The sequence below is a fragment of the Thermobia domestica genome, chromosome 16 (genome assembly GCF_964235325.1).
Source record: "Thermobia domestica chromosome 16, izTheDome1.hap1.1, whole genome shotgun sequence".
Lineage (NCBI taxonomy): Eukaryota > Metazoa > Arthropoda > Insecta > Zygentoma > Lepismatidae > Thermobia > Thermobia domestica.
In genome coordinates, this window is record NC_137469.1 from 113,893,793 (window position 1) to 113,920,611 (window position 26,819).

The 26,819-nt window shown below is 36.1% G+C and overlaps 1 protein-coding gene across 1 annotated transcript in view; it reads left to right on the forward strand.

The window, feature by feature from the left end:
- Positions 1–17,267, forward strand: part of fws (Conserved oligomeric Golgi complex subunit 5 four way stop) — a 79,629-nt gene extending 62,362 nt beyond the window's left edge. Inside the window, exons 12-15 of the mRNA XM_081742991.1 lie at positions 1,277–1,405; positions 6,369–6,477; positions 9,448–9,651; positions 16,922–17,267. Of these exons, the coding sequence (XP_081599117.1) occupies positions 1,277–1,405; positions 6,369–6,477; positions 9,448–9,651; positions 16,922–17,116 (637 nt within the window). The 3' untranslated portion in view covers positions 17,117–17,267. The remainder of the gene's footprint in view (positions 1–1,276; positions 1,406–6,368; positions 6,478–9,447; positions 9,652–16,921) is intronic.
- Positions 17,268–26,819: the final 9,552 nt, after the last annotated feature.

Sequence of the window (26,819 nt, forward strand, 5' to 3'; positions counted from 1 at the left end):
TTTTTGTCCATGAAAGCAGTACGTAAAGTGAAAATATCTTACAGTAAGTGCCGAAGAAATATGTGTCTGCCTCACATGAAAACTGTTTATGTTATTTGCCTAAAAATTCAAGGGGAACATTTCTGAGCACAAGTGACTGTTGTATTTCATTTGTAACTTTCCTTGCGTTATTATGTATGCAGGTATTTGATGAAAATCCATTGGCTTAATGATTAAAATAGATTTGTAAAAGAGAAGGTACAATATTACGTGTGACTTCGATTTCGTTAAATTATCATCATTTTATTATTAATACTAACAGTAACAATAATAATCATAGCAATAAGATTTATATTAGAATTAAAAGCTTAGGTTTCTAACCTAAAATTACTATGAAATTAACTGTAAAACTAAAATATTTTTTAAAAAAATCATATTCTGATACCAGAAATTTCTTTAAAATTTTCTGAAAACAGCATATTCAAATGTATATTATCATTGCTTTTTCTTAATTTAGTACAACATGCATATAAGTAGATTAGACAATTATCTCATTTTTGGGATCCGCGGTCCGGGTTCAAACCCTGCTCCCGCCAAGTAAACTTTGTGGTGGACAAACACCGTGCGCGTAGGTTTCCTCGGGGTTCTCCCGTTTCCTCCCACTTTCTTCATTCCACTATTTCATTCATTTCTCATCGCCACGGTCTCCTTTAGTTTAGCCGACATAACTGTGGGACATAAAACTCAAAAATTTCATTTCATTTTTTTAAAAAAAAAAAACAAATAATTGATGGGGGTATCTGATACGCCCATGCACCTACTTAAATTAGAAAATATGGCGCGGCTACTTAAGGGCTAAGAATACAGATATCGTGGAAGTCACATTATATTTTACATATAGGGTTTTATAAGTAGTAACAAAATTGGGAAATGTTAATATGATTCCTAGATTTTGCGTTACTTTAAAAAGTGAGGAAAGTAGCTACAATTCAAGCATTACCTTGTGAAGTTTAAGTGGTTTAATTGCCTATGTTTAGCGTAGTCCCTGTTAAGGGTTGGTTTCAGTAGTATTAAAAAAATCTTAATCTGTTCCATCTCTAATTTTCAGTTTTCCATATGCCTTTTTAAATCTCAGGAGAAAGAAACTTGGTATAGTAGTACAACTGTATTGACTTAGTGACATCATTTGGCTCTAACAATGTTATACAAGACAAGATATAGGCTAGTAAAATTGTGAAGTAAATATTGATAGTACATCTCCTATGTTGAAATTTAAAATGAGATTTATCTTTTCCAGAGGATTACCTGAAGGAGGTGGAAGCACAGCACCATGTTCACTGTACATGAAAGAACTCCAGCAATTTATATCTCGAGCCTCTTCCAATTATTTATCTCAGTTCCAGTGTCAAGAATTGGTAGCAAAATGGTAAGTGGGATTTAATCTAGATTATCGTATTTACTCACGTATATTACTCCCCGCTTGCCTTATTAAAATACCGTAAAATTAAGATTTCCGCAATGTGTACTTTTCTCTCACTGGAAATGTGATTGAGAAAAAACAGATTTTACTCATATAATACCACTAATGTAATGTTCATTTAATATATATAAAAAAAATATTGATTCCTCTCATGTAATACCACCATTGCAATTGTACCACAAAATAAGTTAGTAAGACCGGGGTCAGTTGAAAGAGAGAAACTCTTATAATACGAGTCATCATTTGATAATATAGAAAGAGTAATCAGTTTGAGAGCATGTTTACCAGTGTTTCGTTTTGCATTGCATTTGAACATGTAGTATTCTATACTGTAATTACTCAGTATATTCTTGTTTTTAATTTTTACGAACTTTTAAGTTACGTCAAAAGTGACTAATGCATATCATAAATACGGTATACAACTATACGCATTATATATACCTGTAATACGGCACATCACCAAAATTTAGTGAATGTAGAATAAGGCTGGTTGTTTGAATTTAAAAAATGTGTAGGTAATTACATGTGGTGGTAAAAAGAAGTTACTGCTTGTCTCATTGTTGAAAGCACAATAGCATTCCGTTTTGTTTTCAATTAACAGTGCACCAGCAAGCAATATTTTTTTTTTTTTTTTTTTTTTTAATTGTAGTATCTGATTAAAATTTGCAGAACGTGTGAGCAAATTTAGTGCAAGAATGGGAGCAATTCTGGTTTATGACATATACAGTTAAGTGTTCCATTTACTGCTCCGGTTTATTTAATTATTTATTGTTTTCTTTTCACGCTTATTGCTGCAGTATTTAATATACAAGGGCGTATTCAACTTCAATGAAGCAAAATTATAAACCTTTAAAATGCCAACAGGTTTGTTAAATGAGCGAATGGAGCCATATATGCCATAAAATATAATTGAACCCAACAGAATGCTATGCAGTTTGGTAGAATCGTATAAAGATAATCACCTTAAATGTGACACTTAACCTACTCTTCTACTTGAATTAGGTAGCCACTAAAAACTAAATTTCTTCAATTCACAAACTACTAAATTAATTAATTAAATAAGTTTGATTTAAACTACTCACTAAACAAAACAGTATGTTAATTGCAAAAATTATTAACGTGTAACAGTTTTGCCACTATCCACTTTGGCTTCATTAGATACTATGAATACACAGGTAGTAATAGAATTAATATATGAGAAAACTTTAAAACTCACGATTTCTGATTAATTACTCAAATCTACAGCAAACAATTCCCTTACACCACACACCAAAACATAAAAACAGAAAGAAAAGTCGTTATTTCTCTTTCTGCTCTGTTGACAACCATATACAAGCATTTCTAAAAAAAAAACAGGCATAATTAACTAAATAAGCTTATCAATTAACTTGTTAAATATGAATACTAATAATATAAATTATAAATAAATACAAATAAATAATACTAAATTTACAAAACTAAATCTATACAATTAACTTAATTAATCTTTAAGACTTCTTAATAACTTATTCCATATTTCATCAATTTTAAGTCCAGAGTTTCAGTTCGTAACACTATCGTCTTTTATTTTTTTTTAAAAAAAAAATCCATTTTCTGAGTAATTTCATTTCCCCTTGGTCCAGCACTTCCAGTTCACTCCAATTAACTTAATGTCCCGTGTCTCTTATGTAATTGTAGATTGCATTTCTGCCTCTCTCCAGCCTAACGTCTTCCTTATGTTGCTTTATTCGCTCTTTTATCCTCTTTCTCGTTTCTCCAATATAGCACATATCACACTCACCGCACTGGATCCTATTATATTACTCCTTTTTCCATCATTCCTTCCTCCTCTTTTACGTATTGTTTTTACAATAAATGTTTTGTTTTGCTCAACGAGTAGTTTAAATCAAATTTACATATGCTAAAAGCAAAGCTTGGACAATGAAAAACACTATTAACAAAATAAATATTATAATAAAGTAGTGAAAATTTGGTATTTTAATCTTTCATTGTAGTAATGACTATTTATTAGTACAGATATCATTCTCGCTTTAGTTATTTTCTCGATTGAAAATAACTACAGAAACAGCAGTTATATCCACATAACCACGTAAATAACCACATAAACATCCAAATCATTTATATCATCTCATGCAAGCAACCTTATAACAATGCTGATCACGGATTAATCTCCTGTTTTCGACGATTTATCTTAATCCGATGATATATCAAAGTAATCTTAAGATCAGATCAGAATTAAGACGCAACACATTATTCACACTTCGATGATTAACTTTAGTTTTACCCCTGTGAATTCTCGATTGGTACAATCCGCGGCAAAAAACCTGCAACATGAGCATATAAGTTTATTGTGAAATGACGAAGTCTTGCTCCAAAATAAGTGTGCAGGGGAGAAGGCCGAGGTTTATCCTGGCGTGATTCGTTCCACTTAGACGTTATGTTCATTCCCTGTGCTGTTAGGCGTAGCTTTACAATAAACTTACATCCTCATGTTGCAGGTTTTTTGCCGCGGATTGTACAACTGAGCATAAGATAAGCAAAAATGTCTTTGTAAACGTAGGTACAAAATCGCTTCTTTTGAAGTATTACTTCCTTTAAGGTCAATAACGAGGCTATTGTATCCGTCACCATGAAGCCAATGGCGTAGACGTGCTTGTCATGAAGGGATGGCAAAATTGAAAACTGAAGAATAAAAGTTAAAAGCATAGATAGTAAGAGGAAGAAGAGGATATAATAAACCCGGGAAAAAAATTACAAAGGATAAAAAAAAGGTCTTTAAATGAAAGTTACAGAAGGTTTCCCAAGATAAATAAATCAACTTTGAATCACGTACTTGCTGGTAAATCCCCTTTCTGACCACTGATTTTGTTCACTGTAACTGCCATGAGTCCGAACGACCGCCCGCAACCTAGTTTCCACTGTAGCAACTCCCTGTGTAGAATGGGAAGGGCAATGTCTCGTACCTGATAGGCATCCATGACACAGCCCTTTTATTGCACCCGATAGCATCTCTTACTGTTAGTCCTGGACACCTGTGGATTTTTTCATGTGATAACAACCGAAGGTTAAATCTTCGATAAATCGGTAGCCAAAGTGGAATAGCACTAAATGTGTAACAAGCAAAAAGAAGAGTTGACAGAGTCGTCACCAATAAGAATGTCATAGGCCTGTAAGTACAGTTGACATATAACATGAAGGCGTGGTGCATACCGTTCGAAATTCCGGACTTCACGCAGAGGAAAGTCTAAAGGATGGGTAATAATATAACTCACATCAACTGCATAATTCTAAAGTAATTTCTTACACACTGAAGAAATTAAGTTTTTGGAAGAGTAGAAAAACAAACAACGTGTGTGTAATTTATTAGGGTGTTGAATGTATAAGTTAAGGTTTACTTTTATATGTATGTATATACAAAATTAGAGTTTTGATTCATTACCATTGTTCTTCGCTATAACAAGTGATTTTGTTACCAGATTTCAAGCGAACTTTGTGGTGGACAAACACCGTGTTCGTAGGTTTCCTCGGGGTTCACCTGTTTCCTCCCACTTTCTTCATTCCACCATTTCATTCATTACTCATCGTCACCGTCTCCTTTAGCCTAGCCGGCATAATGGTGGAACATAAAACTTTTTTTTTTTTTTTTTTAACCAGATTTACGATGTATATCTTTCAGTTAGAAAACATTCTTGATTTCGGAACATGCGAGCCGACTACGTGGGTGCTCCGGGTCTCCGGCACCCACACAAATAATCTTGTGTGTGCGACGCACCCACAAAACTTTGTTTGGAACTGGGTTTGAATCGTTTCTCCTGCGTTTAAGTCTGCCGTGTTACAGGGTGTCTATCGGTCACGAACGTCATGAAATCAGAAAACAGTCATGAAAGTCAAGAAATTTAGCTTTTGGGTCACGATTTTTTTTATCTGTACAAATATAAGTACAGACTGGAAAATTTTTGTTTTTATGAAACGTCAAAATTCAGCACCAAAAATGTCTATGGTCGGCTTCAGAAGCTACTAAATCGTAAGCAAAGCACGCTTCTATCGCATGCATGAAAATTCAGCCTAATTCGCATCAAAATCCGCTCTTGAGAATCTCACGAAATTTTACGGTTTGGGAAAGAAAAGGTCACGAAAAAGTCACGAAATTTAATTTTGGAATTTTAGTAGACACCCTGTGTTACCGACGAAGCTAGGGCAGCCCCAACTTATTCTTATAGTACCGGTATATTTTACTTTATCACAGCTCAGCCCTTTATGATGGTGTTCATAAAAGGCTAAATAAACTAACAGTTACAGTGTTGATAAAACTAAAAATAAATCATATTCCCTGAAAACATATAACACTTCCCGCCATTGATATACACCCACATAAATTTTGGAAAGTCGGCGCCGTTGTTTCGGAATAGCATTGGAGTTGATACAATTTAATATGTGAGCAATTTGATCATTGCACAAAGGCACAATCTACAAAATCAAGTGTTCGAGATAAACGAAAAACTGTTTATTTTTTATTGTGAGAGTTTATTCAGATAACAATTATCATGGGTTGAGACAGATAGTTCCATGTACTTCCACGTACGTGAACCCTGCTCATTCTGAATGGTAGATCTACAATTGTAAGTCACAAATTCAAAAATAACTGAATTTCACCCTAAGTGTTACAAGTGCTCTTTTTGCAATGATCAATTCAGTTCTTTTTACAAAATGCAATGAGTCTTAAAAAAACTATCTAAGAATAATGCTCGTTCAAATATTCGAAATATCTAGCATGTACCAAATTTTTGGTAGAAATAAAAACATGTCGCAGATTAGTAATAATGGCACTTAGTTATGTTGTAGTTTATTTAAAAGTTTTTTTTGAGTATCTGATATAGAGTGTAGTAATAATAAACGAATAAAATTCCAGCGTACATCCTACAGCGTGTCGATGCTTGGAGTTATTTGTCCGCCATGCGTGCCTCGTACGACCCCTTGGTGAGGGAGGAAAAATGCGTTTAGCTGCAGACTTTGCTGAGGTATGAGGTTATTAAAAATAATAATAATAATAATCATATTATCTTGATGGTTTTATTAAATCCGAAACTATACATTAGCTTATGGTTTTAATGTTTTAAAAAATGCTTGCATTAGAAAGGATTATATTTCTGGTTGTAAAGGATGTTGCTTCTATACACACGGTGTTGAAACAATTCTGAGGTAATCACTTGAAGGTGTTTTTGAAAACAATTCTAATCATATCATGTACGAGAAATGATCGAAAAATGGTTACAAAACCTATTATGGCTTATGTGTGAGATATAGCTGGAAGATCAATGCATCTAATGATAGGGGACACTTAATAATAGTCTTCGATGTGATCACAGTTTTTGTTCAACCGCGTATCACAACGGCAGATAATGTTTTTTTTATACCATTTGCATAGAAATTCGCGTCAGATTCTTGTAACCGCCGCGAGGCAACGGTTTTGACATAATCACATGTCAGATTATGGTGGCCAGCCATTTTTTGCTCTAGAACAGGGACAAAGTGAAAGTCACTGGGGCTAGGTTAGGACTGTATAAGGGATACTCTAGTCGTTCCAAGCGTAACGTCATTGGTTGAAATATGGGGTCTACCGCTGTGTAAAGGGTTGTCATTAACAGTATTGGTCCGTCTCTTTCTTTGAAAGCACACCACTTCCCTACAAGTTGCTTTGAAATTTCTCTCTCCCCATACAGCTATGCAATTTGCCTATGAATATCAGCAGGTGTAGTGTTTTTAGCCCACAGGAACTGCACCACTGATCTCACTTCTACTTTTGACCAATTTTACCGACGAGTCATCATTATTAATGTCCGCTTCTCGGGTATACATGATCAGAATCCGAAGTCTTCAAACCTGTACCAAGACAGACATGTTATTAATCTACAGATAAATTTTAGTTAGGTTACAGTGAATGATATGAAAGTTTTATGCTTTGTAACCTTTCCTTCTGATCATCCCTCGCATATCGAGTGCTTAACAGTGAAAATTTATATGAGTTTTTAGTTTTTGCTATGAGGAACATTTTACGCAGGATTTTTGACATTTATACGAAGCAACGAACAACGTACTATGTTTCCCTTAATCCTTCACGATAATAGTGTTTTGAGCATATAAATTTTCGAAGAACATTTACGTGAGTAGGAGTGCTACCATATTTTGTTCTTATGCACACTCTGTTCCTAGTACACGCAAAAATAAGAGACGATAGTACCTATACAATAATATACAGAAACAATATACAATTTCGTGCTCAAACATACTAACGTGTGGGGTGCCGGAACCGACCACTTTTGTACGAATCGCTTGCGCATCGCATTCCACATCTTGCTTAATTGTCCTAACGCTCCGAATATGTGCAGACGTAGCCTGTGCGTCTAGTGTTCGCGCGTTATACTTACATTAATTAGCATCTGCACAGAGTACAACATGGCTGAAAAGTGCAGGGGATAGATAGAACACGATGTTGAAGACTGTTGCTCTAAAATATCTGCTTGCGATTTATTGAGGTCTTGTGTATTGATTCCCGAATGAAATACGAACAATATTTTTCTCTCCTCTGAAAACTTCAAGCCTCCTATCCTTTCTTACATTGCTTCCCTTCATTAACCCATCTATCTCTTTTTAACCTACATCGCACTTATTACTCACAACATCCTCACTACATAATAAATACTTGAACTTCTTCTCACTGTGAAGAAAGGATATCCTAAATGAAAATGAAATAAAATCTTTCACGTTCCATGGTTGTTATGCTCTGTAGGCGAAAGGAGGCGGATGATTAATGGAAGTGTATTATGATGATTATTATGAAAGATTGACAATATGCAAGAATCGGCATAACCTCGAGAACAAACACGGACACGATATTGTAATCACAAACTCACATGGCTTGGGATCAAACCAGAGGTCGCACAAGAGGTGAGCGCTCTATCGATTAATCACTATGCCTCCAATGGACAGTTTCATTAGTATGTAATAATTGTATTGTGGAAAATTGCAAATAGCAATATTTGGAGTAATATAACACTGTGGTGCTAAAATTCACTAAGGGATTTGCCTAGGCAGATGACTTGTTAGTTAAATGATACATATTTCTTTCATTGGCATCATTACTGATTTCCTTCGCTATTGTTTGATGCAGTTTAGTTGAGGTATGCTTTCCGATTGCCTTACTGTACTGGGTCCTTATTATAGAGGGGGGATTTTTGTCCTAGAGAATCAAACCTGAAACAATGTACAGCAAAGGTAGCCACATTATAAGCATTCAGCTAACAAAAGCACTCATAAATAATGATAAATAATGTTACTTCTAAATAAATATTGCGTAATTGCAAACGAGAAGATATTACAATACAGGGTTAGCCCAAATGATTCATCAGGTTTCAAAGAACTGTTTATTTACAAGTATACGACGTACAAAGACGGGTTAAGCATAAAAGATACTTACACTCACCAAGTTTCTGGCTTATTCTACAAATGTTCAATGTGTGCGCCCTTGGTCACCTGGCAAATATCCAAACAGTAATCCAGTTCCGTCCATACGTTCACTAGCATGTTTCCGTCAATGTTCGTCACATCAGCGTCGATGCGTTCCTGCAATTCTTGTAGCGTTGTTGGCATTGGGGATACATAAACTTTGTGCGTAACATAACCCGATGGGAAGAAATCATATGGTATGGGAGCTGGGGGTCGGTGCTTTGAAACCCAATGAATCATTAGGCTAACCCTGTACTCTAATCAGTAATTTTAATATAATATTTACTATTATTCTTTTTATTGATGAAATGCAAGACATTTGTTCGTAAAATTGTCCTAAGATATAACTTATAAATACATCTACACATGTCTACAATTGTACGGATGTTACTAGATGTGGTATCGTGTATGTAGCATGATGTTAAAGACGAAGTTGCAGTTATTATTATGTTGTTGTTATAATGTATAACTTTTATGTTTTTCAGATGGAACTGGCAGTGACTCCTCTTTGTCAAAGAGCAGGTGAACTAGGAAGACCGTACCGTATTCTACGATCTTTCCGGCCGTTATTGTTTCAAACATATGAAGACATTGTAAAATGTTCTGCTTTGGGAGATGTCATTCCTTATAGCCTTGTGTTGCATTTCTTTTTTGCAAAAGCTCCACAAGAAATGCAATCTCCACATCAGGTACGCTTAGCGTTATACAGTTAAAAGGAACTTACTATGTTTTTATTTCCGATATGACATAATTATTTAAAGATATTAAGTGATGCGTCTTTATAACAATTGTAAACATCTGTTTTATTTACCGCGTCTAATATTCAATGTACTATTAACTATGATGTTTTTCTGTGTCCCGACGCCTTCCTTAGCAGATCGGATAACTCATTGGCAATCCGCTGTCAATTTTCTGAATTTCCTCTTATGGTAATGTAATTTCCTTGCACTTTTTTTTACCCTCTTATGGTAATGTAATTTCCTTGCACTTTTTTTTAAGTGTGAAGGAGATTTTTATGAAGATTTGTGTAACTTTGTGCTAGTTTGTATGGAGATATTTTACCCACTTGTAGCAGGCACTGTGTGAAAATGATGTTATAATCGCGTGTTAAAAGTTAATTATATATTAAATTTCGATGAATATACTTTTCATTTACTTTCTATACTGTTATTCAAAACATAAATGTTTACATTGTATAGTGAAATACTTAGTTAACTTATTACTCGGTGGCACTATAACTGTTTGCTTAGGAAGGTGTCAGGGAACACTGAAACACTACAGTAAATAGTACATTAAATATTATATGCACTAAATAAAAGGGTACGTTTGTAAAGATCTTATAAACTATTGACAGTGACAAAGACATTATATGGTCGTGCTAGAGATGCAGAAATAACAGCTACAAAAAAATCGGATACTTTTGCTTTTTTTTAAAATTTTCTTTTCTTTTCAAGTTCCCCTTTTGTTTTTTGTAGTGGACTGTACAATTAAGAAAGTGTGTTTACAACATTAAATACTCATGAGTCCTGAGTTCAGTCCATGGTTGGCTATCTTTATTGATTCTTAAATTGGCATTGTATTGTTGACAGCAAGTTTAAATTACTCAGCCCACCATATCACAAATATCATATTGGTTGCCTAATCATTTTAACCTAATGCCTAGTAGTTGCACATCTTGTTATCTGTGTTTTACTGGTTGCCTAAATTGAAATTGCCAAGCATGAAGAAAGGTACCATAAACTGAGGAGCAACAACAAAACCATTTTTGTTTTGGTATAAAATTTCGTTTACATCTCGTTCTTCGTACCGAAATGACTTTAATCTGAGTTTGAGATATTCTATTAGAACTTAATGTGAGTTCAGGTTACAAAATTGAAGCCATAAATGGTTACTTTCTGTATGATGTTAGTTTAACACAATAGTAAAACAACATTACTCACATAATTCCTACTTTCTTTGTTGTTATACCTTGTCAAAATGTTTGAAATAAGAATCTCTTTTGGACAACATCTTTAACTTTCTTACCTTCGAATCTTAACGGAGTTAATAAATGTTTCAGTTTATTCATAAATAATAATAAAGTTTTAGTCTATTCATAAATTTTATATGATAATTTTGTTTCACGAAATTCATTACATTTTCGGTACAATTATTTCTGACACTTTTTTTTTTTTTTTTGTAGAGTTTAACGCCCCACAATTATGTACCAAGATTTTTTTTCATGATGTTTCTTCAAAATACCTAATTAAATGTCTGTTTCGTGTTATATTCGAAAAAGAAATTAAGAAAGTGCCATTATTTCTTTATTAAAACGGAAATATTAAAAAAAGACGTGAGAAGGAACTTCGTTCTTTTTTTGGAAAAAGGCCGTGGAAGAGAACTTCGTTCCCTATGTCTCCCAAAAGAGCCGTCTTTTTTCGGGCCCTCGCATTTCTAAGCCGTACTGGTGAGAGTGGCCCTGGGTTCGATTCCCGGTGGGAACACTCGTTCAAAAAGTTGTAACAGCTTTCTCAGAGCAGCCATCCTGAGTGAGGTTTTTCCTGGGCTTTCCTCATTGACACTAGGCCAATATGAGATGGTACCACAATATAATAGTCCTAGGACACTTCCTTCCCAGTTCCTTTCTTCCTCTACAATTCTGCGGGCAGTGTGATCACCGGAAGACTTCAACCTTCATATGTGGGACGAGCTAACATGACCATAGATGCCAAAAGCCCAAAAATGTAATTCATAATCCCGGTAGAGTTGGTTCCAGCAGTAATGACACTACTTCTACTTCAAGTTTGCAACTGTAGCTAAGACAGAGTGAGGATATTGGTCAATTGCTTGGAGATAAATTTTAAATGTAATAGAACTTGGTTTCCGTTTGTGTGGGAGTTATGACCGATTTTGTGGGCGTTTTGACATTTCTTGAGTGTGGGAGTTTTGGCTGTGGGGGTTATGACCGTTCGTGTATTTGGGAGATTTGTCCATTTGTGTGGGGGTTATGACTGTTTGTGTGGGCGTTTTGACATTTAGTGTGAGGGTTTTGGCTATGGGAGTTTTGACCTGTTCCCGTCAGTTTTAATCCACAACATAGAAAATTAGTGTAATAACTTGGAGAAAATAGACATTTACATATTCATAGTTTAAATAGTCAGACCAAACTGGTAAAGGCTTGAGCACTTCTTGTGTAAGAAGATTTGTTTAAAATATTTTCTTTCCAATTTGTTTTATTAAGTTTCCTTTTCACAGGCCTCATTATTACAAGTGGTATGCGCGTCACTGTTTGAACTGTGTGTTTCACTGTTAGAATAAATAAAACACCAATAGATATAATCTGTTACTTACAGTATATGTTTTTCATAAAAAGTACATAATTAAACATATGAGTTTCGTTTTACAGTATGAAACTACGGGAGACATCCAAACTATGCGCATTCAATACTCAAACTTGAAGTAAAACATCCGTAACTACAGGTTGCAATAGAGTAATATTATCAAAGATAGAACCTGTTTCTTGGACGCTGAATCCATATCAAAAAGCCATTACTGGCTATTTTTACAATTCTGGCTCTATGAAGCTTAATATTGAAGCCGGAAGTGCTAATTGATGTCTATCACTTCGTGTTGCAGTAAAAGAACAAAATCAAAAGTGAAACATATTCTTGCGATACTTAATCCTTATAAAAACTGCTTGTCGATATTTATTTCCGTTTCATCCGTTATTCGGTAACCGAAAAATCTTAGATCTTCACTACTTCCGGTTTCAACAGGTAGATAAAAATCGAGACAAAAACTCATTCTTGGGACGCTGAATCTCTGTCAAAAAAAAAAAAAAAAAAAAAAAAAAAAAAAAAAAAAAAAGTTTTCGAATCTCTTTCCGTGTTTACTCTTTGAAAATCAATATCAGAACTGAAGGTACTGGTAAATTTCACGTCTCCATATACTGTTGCAGGTGGTGATGGCATGTTCTCTTGAGACGCTAAATCGGTTGCAAAAGACCGCTTGTCACTGTGTATTACCGTTTCCCAGTGTGGGGATTAACGTTGAAACCGGAATTAGTTGATTTCTACCATTTCTGGTTTGAATAAAGGGTTAACGGAGGAGATGAAACCTATTCTTGGAACATAGAATCGATTGCAAAAATCTGCTTCTCAATATCTCGATATCTTACTGCTTTTGCTTTAGGAAAATCAGTATTGAAACCAGATACTAATGAATTTCAACCACGATTCAGTAGAGTGTTGCAGGTGGGGATGGTATGTTCTCTTCAAACGCTGATTTGATTGTAAAAAGTCGCTTGTCGCTGTCTATTACCGTTTCTGTTCTATAGGGATGAACGTTGAAGCCGGAACTGGTAGATTTCTATCATTTTCGGTTTGAATAAAGACTTAACGGAGGAGATAGAACCTTTTCTTTGGACGCTGAATTGATTAAAAAAAAAAATACTTGTCAACAGACGAACGGATATAGCCGTTCTATATTACTTCCGACACTTACGCATAGCACAGTTTTGGAAGTCTAATAAATACTAATCTGTTGAAGCAAAATAAAAACTTATCTGTATCAGATAGACAACGAACTACGTAGTTTTGAATGAAATGAAATGATATCTCTCAGTTTAACGTCCCACGATTATACCCTTTAGCCTAAGGGAGACAATGACTAAGGCAACTGAATGATGATGAAAGAATTGGTGGTTGGGAATGTAGGAGGAAACGGGAATACCTGGTGAAAGCCGATGTTGTCCATCACAAACTTATTTAGCAGAGGATCGAACTAGGGATCCCATGCACTACAGATAAGCGCTTTACCACTGAGCCACCGTGCCCACTACGACATACTTTTAAACGCCGTAAAATTTCGTTTTCCCAATTTTGTCGAAAAGTATATATTAGAATTTATCTTCAACGATTGTCGTTTTCTTCAGTTTGATGATGTATTGATTGGTATGTATCATCTCTTTTGGATAATATTATAGTTAAACCAGAGTTAAAGTTGCAATTGTGGTTTCGGTCTCATTAAGCGTAACGTATACACAATCTACCTAAAAGTTACCGGTCAGTCTGCTAGGACATCGCCGTAAGGAATCCAGCGCAACCTGCACGACGCCAGTCATTTGTTTCGGCGAGGAAGACATTATCAGTGATCGTGCGACAGGCGAAGAGTCAGTTTGACTGACAATGGCACACAGACAAGAACTTAGTGAGTTCGACAGGGGAGTCATCATCGGCTGTCATATTGCGGGTTTGTCGAATCGTGCTATTAGTGCCCAATTACGCCACCAAAAATGAACGGTGAGTGATGTAATCCTGAGATGGAAACGTCATGGTGTCACCAGTGACCCTAAACGGCCCAGACGACTCAAGAAATTGACGAACAGGGACCGGAGAGTGCTGAAACGAGTGGTATCTAGTAATCGTCGTCAAACTGCATTTATCATCCAGCGCGAGTTCTACACATCAGTTTTACTGAACACTGTCAGGACAGAATTGTATGCACTTGGTTTCCATGGTAGAGCAGCTGCCCACAAGCCACAGTTCACTCTAACCAATAAAACCAGGAGGTTGGCATAGTGTAAGGCTCGTCGAAATTGGACCCTAGTCCAATGGAAACATGTGGTGTAGAGTGATAAATCACGCTACACGTGTTTCATGTCAGGTGGTCCAATATGGGTGTGGCGACAACTCGGGGAGCGCTTCTTACTAGACTGCATTGTGCCAACAATGAAATTTGGTGGTGGTGGTTGTGTAATGGTGTGGGATGCATTTTGTTGGTTGGTCCTAGGCCCGCTTGTTGTTGTGCCTGGTAACATGATGAGTGCAAATTATCTGGACATTTTGGACAATTCAGCGCTTCCCACATTGTGAAAATTCTTTGCAATGGACCCATGCTACTATCAGGATGATAATGCCCCTTGCTATAAACTGCCAATGTTATGTCGTTGTATGACGATAACAATGTGAAACGACTCCAGTGGTATGCTCAATCGCCTGACTTGAACCCCGTGGATCATCTGTAGGATAAATTGGAGCGCGTTTAAGGCCCAGACCAACTCGTCCAAATTCACCTGCCGCACTTGGAACCGCCTTGCAAGTGAATTTGGATGAGTTGGTCTGGGCCTTAAACGTGCTCCAATTTATCACACCTGAGACGTTGGTAAAAAGCCTTCCTCGGATGATACATTCTGTGATCCAAGCCAAAGGAGGCTCTACCCGATATTAGGTATGTCATGATTCGCTTCATTCCGAAAGTTGTGGGGTGACCGGTGACTTTTTGGTAGATAGTGTATATTGTCGCCCTGTCAGTGCCATAATGAAAAACGTGACTGACGCGTTAATGTATACTTCAAATACCAGCATCTCTTCACAGGTAATGTGGTTATGGTACAGAATCAATTTTCAGGTTTAAAAACATAGTCTTTCTCGATTTTTCGAAACCCATGCATGAGAATTTGCATTTATTCATATTGTTATATTCAGCTCGATGAGATTTATCGATTGGTATATGTATTGTTTTTAGGGCGCTTTTCCTCCCATTAAATGCTAATTCAATGGACCCTTGGGTTACGAATTTAATTCGTTCCGTAACGGTGTTCGTAAATCGAAATTATTTTCCCATTGGAATTAATGTAAATATAATTAATCTGTTCTAGCTACAGAAACTCCTGTATACATCTGCGCCGACTACGAGGGTGCTCCGGGGCTCCAGCACCAGGGTGTCCAGCACATTGGTCACGAAAGTCACGAATGTCACGAAAAAGTCACGAAATCAGAAAACGGTCATGAAATTCACTAAAAAGTCACGAAATTTAGCTTTGGGGTCACGAATTTTTTTTAACTGTACAAACGTAAGTACAGATTGGAAAACTTTGTTCTATAAAACGTCAAAATTCACCACCAAAAATGTCTATGGTCAGATTTAGACGCTGTCAAATCGCAAGCAAAGTACGTTTCTATTGCTTAGAAGACACCCTGAGCACCCAATACAAACAAAATAAAATAAATATTTCTCACTTGCCATTATCAAGTAAATAAGCAATTAAAACATTGAGATGGAAGTTAAAATTTCTAACTTCTAAAATATTGTTTGTTTCAAACGTGTTAATGCAGAGGCAACCAAGCAACACACTCCCTCCTTCCTTGCCTGTCTCTGGCCTAGTCGAAGGCAGTCCCTACAATAAAATAAAAAAAGAAGAAGAAGAAAAAACTTTATTTTAAACAGAATCGAACACAGCCTTTTATGATAGTGTTCATAAAAGATTTTAACTAAAAGGAAATCAATCAAAAAATATCGAGACTTCCCTGAAAACATATAACAGCGGTCACGCTATTGATATGCACCCACATAAATCTTCGAAAATCGGCGTCGTTGTATATATTCTGTGATGAAGAGTATATTCTACCCAAAATATAAATGTGAAAAATAGAAGTAAGTTCTCCTACGTTAATCACTTTTCTGGAAGGGGTCATTTCCAGTTTTGTTATTTTCTTGTACTTTATATCATAAATCCTACATTTGTGCCAAATTTCAAGTTTCCATACCTGCAGGAAGTACTATATAGGTTTTGAGTGAAGTGGCATGACAAAATTTAATTTTTCTCAGTTTTATTCCTTTGAGAAGGGAATTCCCAATTTTTGGATTTTTTCTCCTTTGCTTGTACTACAAATTGTACATTTATCCAAAGGTTCCATGTCTACAGGAAATACCCTATAGGTTAAGGAAAAAAAAAAAAAAAAAAAAAAACTTAGGTCAATACACCTTTACAACACTGAGATTATATTGTGGAATGTGGATTCATAGTTTCACGTAGGATCCAAACCGCACGTATTTCACCGGGAATCGATCTAATGTCACAAGCACCGGTGTGACGAGGACGTGTGCATCATTCTGGTAAATATGTAATAATTTTGGTATGTAATAATATTCTTGGGTATGGTCTGGATTAATCGTATATTGTTATTGTTGATATTTCAGAGCGCCAGTTGGTCAGTAAGTCGATACTCCCAGTGGCTTGATGACCATCCTGATGAGAGAGAGCGCTTGGAATTAATTGGTGGAGCTCTCCAAAGATACCAACAGATCGTGAGAATGCGAGGCGAGCAGCATTTTCATCCATTGTACCCCATCATGGTAGAGCTTCTGGAGAGGGGAATGTCTGCCTTAAAATAAGTACACGAGCACTTTGTATAAATTATAAAAATGTAAATATTTGTTTTTGTTATTGTTCACTGTGAGTATTTGTATATACAGTATAAATGTATGTAAAGGGGAACGAATGAAGGAAGAGAAGTTGTAAATGGAAGTTAAGTAAAATAAAATATTATTTTCTTCCATGAAATTTTGATCATTTCTTTAATACTTTCCTTGTATATACAGTGCGTGGCTTAGTTTCACTGCCCTATGCAACGTTTCATTAAATTAATTATTGCTGATTTGTATCAGAAATCAGATGCACCACTTTCTTCGAAACATCTGGAAACTTCATTGCACGCACTAGTTTTAGAGTGGTCCATCAGCTGCATTACTTTTATGTTCCAAAGCAGTGGTTCTCAACCTTTTTTTTGACTGATCACACACTTTATTTAGCGTCCAAAACATCGCAACGCACTTATTTGATATTTTTATTATAAATAATAATAATAATAATAGTATATATTATCATAGTGAAGTCTATTAGTTTTTATAATGACTCTATATAGCAGTGAGCATTATTGCTACCGCTGGTACAGTCTGTCTCAATTCTAACTAATTATTACAGTAAAATCTCTTACCTTGGCCACTTCTCTAAGTTGGCCACCTGCTTATCTTGGCCTTGTTGGTCTTGAACCTGCATTTTCCCATAAGATATCCATTACTTATTACTCTGTAAGTTGGCCACCTGTCTATCTTGGAAGTTGGCCTTATTGAAGCAGTGTTTATCCTATAATGATAATGATAAATTTACCTGCATATCTTGGTCACGCAAAATACCGTTTTCTTATTTTTCTTAACCCTTTCGTATTCCCATGTTCTGTATTTGTGACTGGAGACAAAGAAGCATGGACTTCCACGATTTGTTCTTGGAGGTCAACGGCCAGAACACTACCATGATAAAGGGGTGGTGAAGGAAGATGTGAATAAGAAAAAGCACGTACAGGAATTCAGGAAATGGTTGTACGTATTTGTTTATCCTGTCTGCTTTGGTAAAACATAAGCAATATCGGCTCCTTTCATTAGTGGGGAGCTTTATTAATTCCGGAAAATTCTCAAGGTTAAAGTTAACCATCTCAATTGTCAACTATTGGCACCTGACGGCTTGTCGAATGGTAGTGGAGATTTTGAAATATGAATTCCCTTAAGATTTTCTCAAAACATCTTTTGCTCCGAGGGAAACACTTGTAGCTAATTAAACATACTGTAATTCTCTTCTAGTACTGTATATTGTTATGATTTCTCTATATACATTATTCAAAAGTAGCTGTCATACCGTTGCTTATTAAAATTTTACAATGAAGTAATACTAGAAATCCTATTCTAAAAATGCACCAATCACTCTTATTTTTTGTAAGTTGGCCACCTGTCTAAATTGGTCACTTTTCAATGGAATCAATGGTGGCCAACATAGACAGGTTTCACTGTATTAAATTTTTTCTTGATTTTTAAATTCTAAAATCTCGCAACACATCTTAGGAGACTGCGTGACACATCGGTTGAGAACCACTGTTCCAAACTATATTTGGTGCCACAGTAACGAATTTCCATTACTGTTCAGATAATCACAATGACGTTTCGGATAAAAAGCAATCGTTCATTGTATAAAAGGAATTATTCAAATAAGTAGATCTTTATTTCTACAGTAAATGTCTCGCGTTATATAGTGTGTGTTGTCATATTACAAGGATATTTCTTTCTAAAATTCCTTTCGTTAATAAATTCTAAACAAATTCATCCATTAGATGCACATCATTCACTATAATAAATCACACTGTTCATATGTTGTAAGTACTCAAAGAAAATTATGAAAGATTCATAAATATTTAACTCTGTCAACTTTTAAAATAATAAGAAATTTAAAAGAAAATCATTATTTTTGCTTATTTAAGTAGAACGTAATACAACAAAATGGATTCTGTCAGCCATCAAACACGAAATTTACTCAAACGAAATTATATGTTTCTGCCTAATAATTCAACAGACCTCTTGATTGCTTAGTGATAGACATTTTCCAAGAGGGGAGAGGCGGTGGCTCAGTGGTAGAGCGTTCACCTCCGGTGCTTGGGGTCCCTGGTGCGATCCCAGCTCGTGTCGTGTGGACTTTGTGGTGGACAAAGACGTGCTCGTGGGTTTTCTCAGGGTTCTCCCGTTTCCTTTCACTTTCTTCATTCCACCATTTCACTTATCTCTAATCATCACCGTCTCCTTTAGCCTAACCGGCATAACCATGGGACGTAAAACTTAAAAGTTTTCATTTCATTTTCCAAGAGAAAGGTCTGGGTTACACAATAGGCTTTATAGACTTAGCCCCAGTGTGGAAGCAGTGTGAAAGAGACAGTATATTTCTTTATTACCTCCGTTATTTTAAAATATTTATTTTAATCTTAGAAGTGTTTATTATGTTGTAAAATCATATTGTAGGATAGAGCTAAAAAAAAGAATACACGGGGGTTCGAACTTTCCCATTACCTTTCTAGTATAAGAATTTCCTCTTGTATACAATAGTAATAATTATTACAGATAAAACGTGAGTTTCTTTAAATAACTTGGTGATTTGCTGGTAGGAGCCCAATGACCATGCGTCTTAGGACGTTAGGAACCAAGGCATTTGCGGCCTAGATGTAGGTAGGTGCTTCTCAATGACCAGGTCTCTTAGAGAGTATAGAATAGGTTCCTCTCAATGAACAGGCGTCTCAGAGAGTGGTAGATGATCAATCGGTGGAGATTGATGCCTTCTGTGGTATTCCGTCTCCTTTTATCCAGGAACGTTGCTGACTGCTTGAATTTACGTTACTTTCTGACCGTTGGCGATGTTTGACAACGTCTTCTTTGTGGCTGTCGTCTGAAGTATGTTTACAGCTAGCCCATCGTGTTGGAAGCACGTGGAATCTTGCAATATACAGTTTTAACCATGTTAAGGTATATTCGAATGTAGATGTAGTTTTTCGTATGGCACTAATGCATCTGCCATTAACTGCTCAGGAGAACACTAAAAGCACTATGAGGCGTTTGTTTCTTTACTAATATTTATCGTCCCCTCTCAGCAGAGACGGTTGAATCAGAACTACTCTATTACGTTCGAATTTCAATCTTCACCTACCGGGAATCGAACACGGGACCACGTGCAGAAAAGGCGCACGCATAGTCACTAGAGCAGAGGGGGGGGGGGTTCACTGTAAGGCGTGTAAAGATATACCTGATGTCATAGATGTGTCAGGAACGACCAATATCTGACGCTTTTCAACATTGAAAAAGAGGAGGTTCTGAAAGCAAATGTTGATAATTTATTATTATTATTATTATTATTATTAAAAGAGAGAAGAAAAATTACAATACACAGAGCGACCCAAAAGCCACGAAAGAGTTGTAACTGTGAATAACGTCTTTTTTATTTATCAATAGTTTCCATTGATATTTAACAGACTTAAAGACCAAGAAAGAAAGGTTGTTTATACTTGTGTGTGGAATATAGTGTGTTTCACAAATCACAAACAATACAGCAACTCAAGAACAATATTCTTGTAGACATAAGGGCACTCGGAACAGAAGTGTTGACCCTTGTCTTGAATCATGTGCTACACAGAGCCTGTATTTGTGAGACTCATAATGGTGGACACTTACTTGAGATTATACTCCACACATGCCAGTAAGCGTAAACAGTCTCCCATCCTTCGTCTTTAAGTTTGTGAACTATCAATGGAAACTAATGATAAATAAAAAAGACGTTATTCACAGTTATAGTCCCTTCTGACTTTTGGCCTACTTTGTACTCTTCTCCAAGATATATTTGCACGTCCGATTTTTTCTAAGTCTCTTAAAATTGCAACTTTGGCAGCAAGACATTCTGAGAGATAGAAGGGGAAGGAATAATAATAATAATAATAATAATAATAATAATATTATAATAATAAAAGAACAAGCCTTACGAAGACAGCTCGCAGTTTGTTGTTTGAAATTCTGTTTCTCTTTTGTTACTTCATATAATGATACTTTTATTACAAAATAGTACCTTAGCGTTAATGCAGAAAACAAGTAGTTCGTTCTCTATGAATACAACTGAAGGAACGATCTCTAGTTGTTGGGATAACCATGCGGGTTAAGTAATCTATTTTTGAGTTGATGCAATTTTCTTTTGAACTTGGTTCGAATCCCACTCGAACCTTTTATATTTTTTAGTTTTGTAATTTTTCAGTTATTCTTGCCGTACATTTTTATAATATATATATTACACGGAGGTGATGGACAACTTTCTAATTTATCAAAAAATAAGAAGGTGTACAGGCGTAAAATCTTTTCTATATATCCTAATGTGATTCCTTCTTAGTGCAATCACTTCTTGCATCGATCCGTAAAATTTTCGTAAACCTATAAATAAATCCAAAGTTCTAGTGTCTTGGAAACCATTATCAGATCTAATACCTCCTTCATCACTTTTCTAGAACGCAGTTTATATTATTATTATTAGTAGTAGTCAGTGGCGTATTTAGGGGGTGGCTTCCGGGCTTAAGCCCCCCGATATCTTACTTAGTATAGTAAACTAAATGAAATATCTTGCAGAATTTTCACATTTCCAGGCAAAGCCCCCCCCGAAAGTTAGCAAAGCCCCTCCCGAAACAAAATCGTAAATACGCCACTGGTAGTAGTAGTAGAAGTGGTAGTAGTAATAGTAATAGTAGTAGTAGTAGTAGTAGTAGTAGTAGTAATACCCGTCTTTGGCGTGGGAGACCCGGCTTCCATTCCCGACGAGAGCTCATGTGGTTCAGGGCTCACGTTAAGCTGTAGGTTCACTTCTCATATAGCCTCGCTGCTGAAATTGGCATTAAACTCAAAATCAAATATACTTATATTATTATTATTATTATTATTATTATTATTATTATTAGTAGTAGTAGTAGTAGTATACGCGTCTTTGAGGTGGGAGACCCGGGTTCGATTCCCGACGAGAGCTCATGTGCTTCGGGGGCTTACGTTAAACTATAGATTCACTTCTCATATAACCTCGCTGCTGAAAGGGACACTAAATTCAAAATCAAATATATTATTATAATACGCGTCTTTGGTGTGGGAGACCCGAGTTCGATTCCCGGCTGTAACTTATGTGGTTCGAGCCTACGTTAAGCTGTAGATTCACTTCTCATATAGCCTCGCTGCTGAAATTGGCATTAAACTCAAAATCAAATATACATTGCCTTTAGTATGAAGCAGAGCTCCCTCGTTGTAAAGCGGTTAGCGTACGCGTCCTTGGCGTGGGAGACCCGAGTTCGATTCATGGTGGGAGCTCATGTGGTTCGGATTCCACGTTAATCAGTAGATCCACGTCTCATATAGCCTCGCTCCTGAAAGGGACACTAAACTAAAAATCAACTCAACAATTTTAGTATGAAGCTAATCATACTTCAAAACGATTCTGTGTAAGGCCCAAAGCGTCTAGAACATTTTTTTTTTTTTTTTACAAACGACTGTAGTAACCGTAATATAACTCGTGACAGGGGCGGATTCAGAGGAGGCGATCGGGGCGATCGCCCTCCCCCCAGAACAAGAAACTTTCTTTTTTATATATATATAAATAAAATCCATCCCAAAGTTTGGAGCCCTGAAAAGTAGCAGTATGACAACCCACCGCCTCCCCAGAAGTCGGTCCTGGATCCGCCCCTGACTCGTGATATCAATATGTTTAAGGAATAGGTTACATTTTATTGCTAGCTAAAATTGGAACATTGAATGGCTTTACAACTGATTTGAAAATTTCTATTGTCTTATGCATTATAAACATATCTTGAATTAATATTTTACTTGTAGTTACACATGACTACTTTATTAATTAAAGCAAAAAAATGTTGACTGAAGTGGGAATCAAACCCGAGACACTTTGCACGTGAGTCGTAGTTGTTTCTCACTTTGCCACGACGTCACTTGATAAATTGTCACGCCGTATCATATATGCAACAAGTCGGAAACTTTAAGACACTTTTCCTCCTCTATTTGTGGCTATTGCGCGTCCCTAGTTTGTAATATTAACATTTGAAATGTGCACTACTACCTCACGAAAGATGATCCCTAAGTTCATTTACCAAAATCTGCTTTCTCCTTGTAAGATGGAACCTGTTTTTCACGCGCTGATTCCATACGAAAGAGTTTCTTCAATCTATTACAGTATTTGATCCAAGGTAATCACAATTGAAATCGGAAATTATATAAATTTATAAAGCTTCCAGTTTTTCTATAAAGGTAAGAAAGGAAATACAACTTATTTCTACGATACTGAGTCCACATATCAAGCCTTGTACTGTACATTCACTCAAGCCTGTGCTACCCCAAGGCCTCTCCAACGTTGTTATTGATACATACGGCGAATGTACTTAAGTCTCTGTCTTCTCTTCCTTCCTGTCTCCCTCTGCTTCAGCTTGGATATCCTGATTCTAGTCAATATGCAATCAGGCTAAGATTGCCTAAGTGCCACTACTAAATTCTGCAATACCAAAATTAGCTTTTTTTTTTTTTTTTTTTTTTTGCATATTGTGGGTTAATTAACACAGCTGCAATCAGTATTTAAGTGCTTAGAGATTTGTGTAACTCATTATTTTATAATGCAGTATTCTACATTATTTTAAATTGGCAGATCGCTCTTCTCTAGTGGAAGGTATCCATGGTTCGATGCAAGACCATGAGAATTTGTGGTACGTATTCATGAGTTCTTCTGTTTCATTTCACATTCGCATTCCACAAATGATTTCGTAATCATTCACTGTCATTGATTATCCGACACCTTTAGCTCGAAGGACATACCCATGGGGATGTTAAACTATAAAATTCATTTCTATAATATTCTTTGTGTATTCATATAGATAACAGAGCTCCTCCGTGGCTAAGCGGTTAGCGTACGCGCCTTTGGTGCGGGAGACCCGGGTTCGATTCCCGGCGAGAGCTCATGTGGTTCGGATTCCACGTTAATCAGTAGGTCCACGTCTCATATAGCCTCGCTGCTGAACGGGACGCAAAACTCAATCAATCAATCATATAGATAACAAATCTACTAGAGAGAAATGACAACGGCTGGTTCTTTTATTGATTTGGTTCTCAAAACAATATGTTTGAAATGTTTTGTAGCTTGCAAACCGTATTTGCATAACGGAACCTGAAGTACTGTACTTTACACATTTCTCAGAGAAGAAGTCATTGCTTCAAGTGTCAGTTATGATATGGTTATATGATAAGTTTATGTATGTTGTCTCTCCTTGCCAAAGTATAGAAGGTAACCTGTTCGACTATAAAACTACTAACATATTATGGACCATATAAATATCGTAGGCCTCGATCAACATGGAACAAAACCAGTAAATGTAGCAAGCAGTAGACAGTGTTTCTTTCAGAAACAATGTTCCGGGGGGGGGGGTACATTTAGTATTCGGGGGCACTGATGGTACTATTCTATTTATTATTATAGACGTATTATTTTGGTCTCCTCCGGGGGGCACTCTCAAAGCTCCGGAAGAGTAGTGGCCCCCTTAAAACATGCCTGGAAGAAACACTGGCAGTAGAAGCATATCAGTAGTAGTAGCAGCAGCAGTTCAGTATTGGTCTTCATTTCAGCCTACTATTATTCCTGTTTGGCGATTGTATTTATTTTGTGTAGTTTTCTGAATGTATGAAACCCAAGGATGTTGTAAAATAGAGGATCTGCCCATACAACAAAATCGTGAAGCCATACGTCACAGCTTCGCCACACATACTCTGCCCACTCCGCGCCACTAAGGTCGCAATGTTTCGAGCCAACAATCATGGCGGAAACTAGAGTAGCCAATCAGAGGTGCCGGCTCAGACAATGCTCGCGGTTGTTTTTTGACTTCATTGAGTCCATATGATGAAGGTATAGGTATGGGCAGATCCTCTATTTTATAACATCCTTGATGAAACCATCCATTATTTATTTTTCTCGAAGAATATTAAAAATGCTTCTTCTTTCTCCTCTGACATCAAGAACATTTTTGAGTAATAGCGATAAGTTCATTGAGTTACGATTGTCGAACGTAAAACAACAAAATAGGTGCATTTCCATCTTCGGAATCTCATCAGATCCATAATCTCACACTAAAGTAGATTAACCAAGGGTGATTAAATGAAATTATATTCGAAGTAAAGCAGAAACATTTCATTTGTTTTGCTTTCTTATTTCTGTTAATCTTCAAGCTTAAAAAGAGGAAAGAAAAGAACGTTCAATAATGTTTCCAGGGTACACCAGATGTACGGTAACAAAACAAGAACTTATTTCAAAAAACTCATTCTCGAAATTCTCCTGGATTCGTTGATACTTTTTATTATTATTATTATTTTTAAAGAAAAACATTATTAACGTATGCAAGACTTCGTTTCATTTTCATAATGCCCTCCTTCAAACAGTGGGCCAATCTAATACCAAATAAGTTTGCAAGAAAAATCAGCATTCTTTCCCGTTTAAAATTGTTGTGTAATCAGATGGCTTATAATGAATAGTACGAACTTGCAAAACAGGATAAAAATTGAAACTGAGACATTGTTGCCTCATTACAAAAGTTAACAATGTAACATGTTCAAAAATAAAATGGACGTCACTTCAATCCATTTACAATTAGAATCATTTTACAGTGAAGAAAAGCACAGCATTTGACCATACACAGTTAGATAAGGAAAGTTGTTTCCTTCTTTTCCACTTTTATTTTGTAGAGAGGAAAAGAATTGAATATGATGAAAAATCACATGAAGTCTTCATTATTTCTCAGCTCATCTGATCCAAAAAACATCAACATTCCATGGCCTGTAACAGTCATTTTGGATTATTCTGAATCATCAGGTAATATTAACCATATCGCTTGCCTCAGTTTTGGGTTGTTACTTCCAATCAAAACAAAAATTAATATTGTGTTAAGGCCAGCAACTACGCGGAAAATTTATAGTACTTCTCGTGAGAGATTGTCAAAGACATTTAGACGTGCAGAGCGGTGTTTATCAAAGGAGGGTTTTCCCTTAACATTGGCATAGCAGAGATGGTGTAAACCGTGAAATTAAAGCTTTTGGCTACTTGAGATCTGATAGTAGCTTTAACGGTACAAATATGAGACTCGAAGTTTATCCTTGGATTGAATACAACAGAAAGAGCAAAACGTTTTCCAAAGAGCTTTCCATCTACTAGATGCGGGTATAGAATAATCTGATGGTGTGCTGAGATCAGTCGGCTCTTCATTTGTCGTCGTATATATAATTTGATTAAATTCTTCCTCTGGAATCGAATCAAGATCTTCAGCCAAGTTGGATGGCACTTCTGGCGCACAAGACGAAGAATCATAGATGGTATGTTCAACTAGATGATGATTCATTGGAAGAAGACGCAATTACCACGTCTTCTCATATGTTGTTTGACTCAGAGTCGTTATCACTTCCAACGGAAGGGCTTTCATAGAAGTAACCAGTGATATCTAATTGTGGATCTGAATCATAAATAATGCTTTCCAGTTCTCCAACTGCAATGCTGTCAACATCACTTCCAGGAGAGCTTTCATATATATAAAAAGCAAAAGTTAACTCATCATGCGAATCATAGACCATATCGTTCAATTAGATGATGATTCATTGGAAGAGAGGCAATTACTACGTCTTCGCATATGTTGTTTGATTCTGAGTCATTACCATTTCAACAGATGAGCTT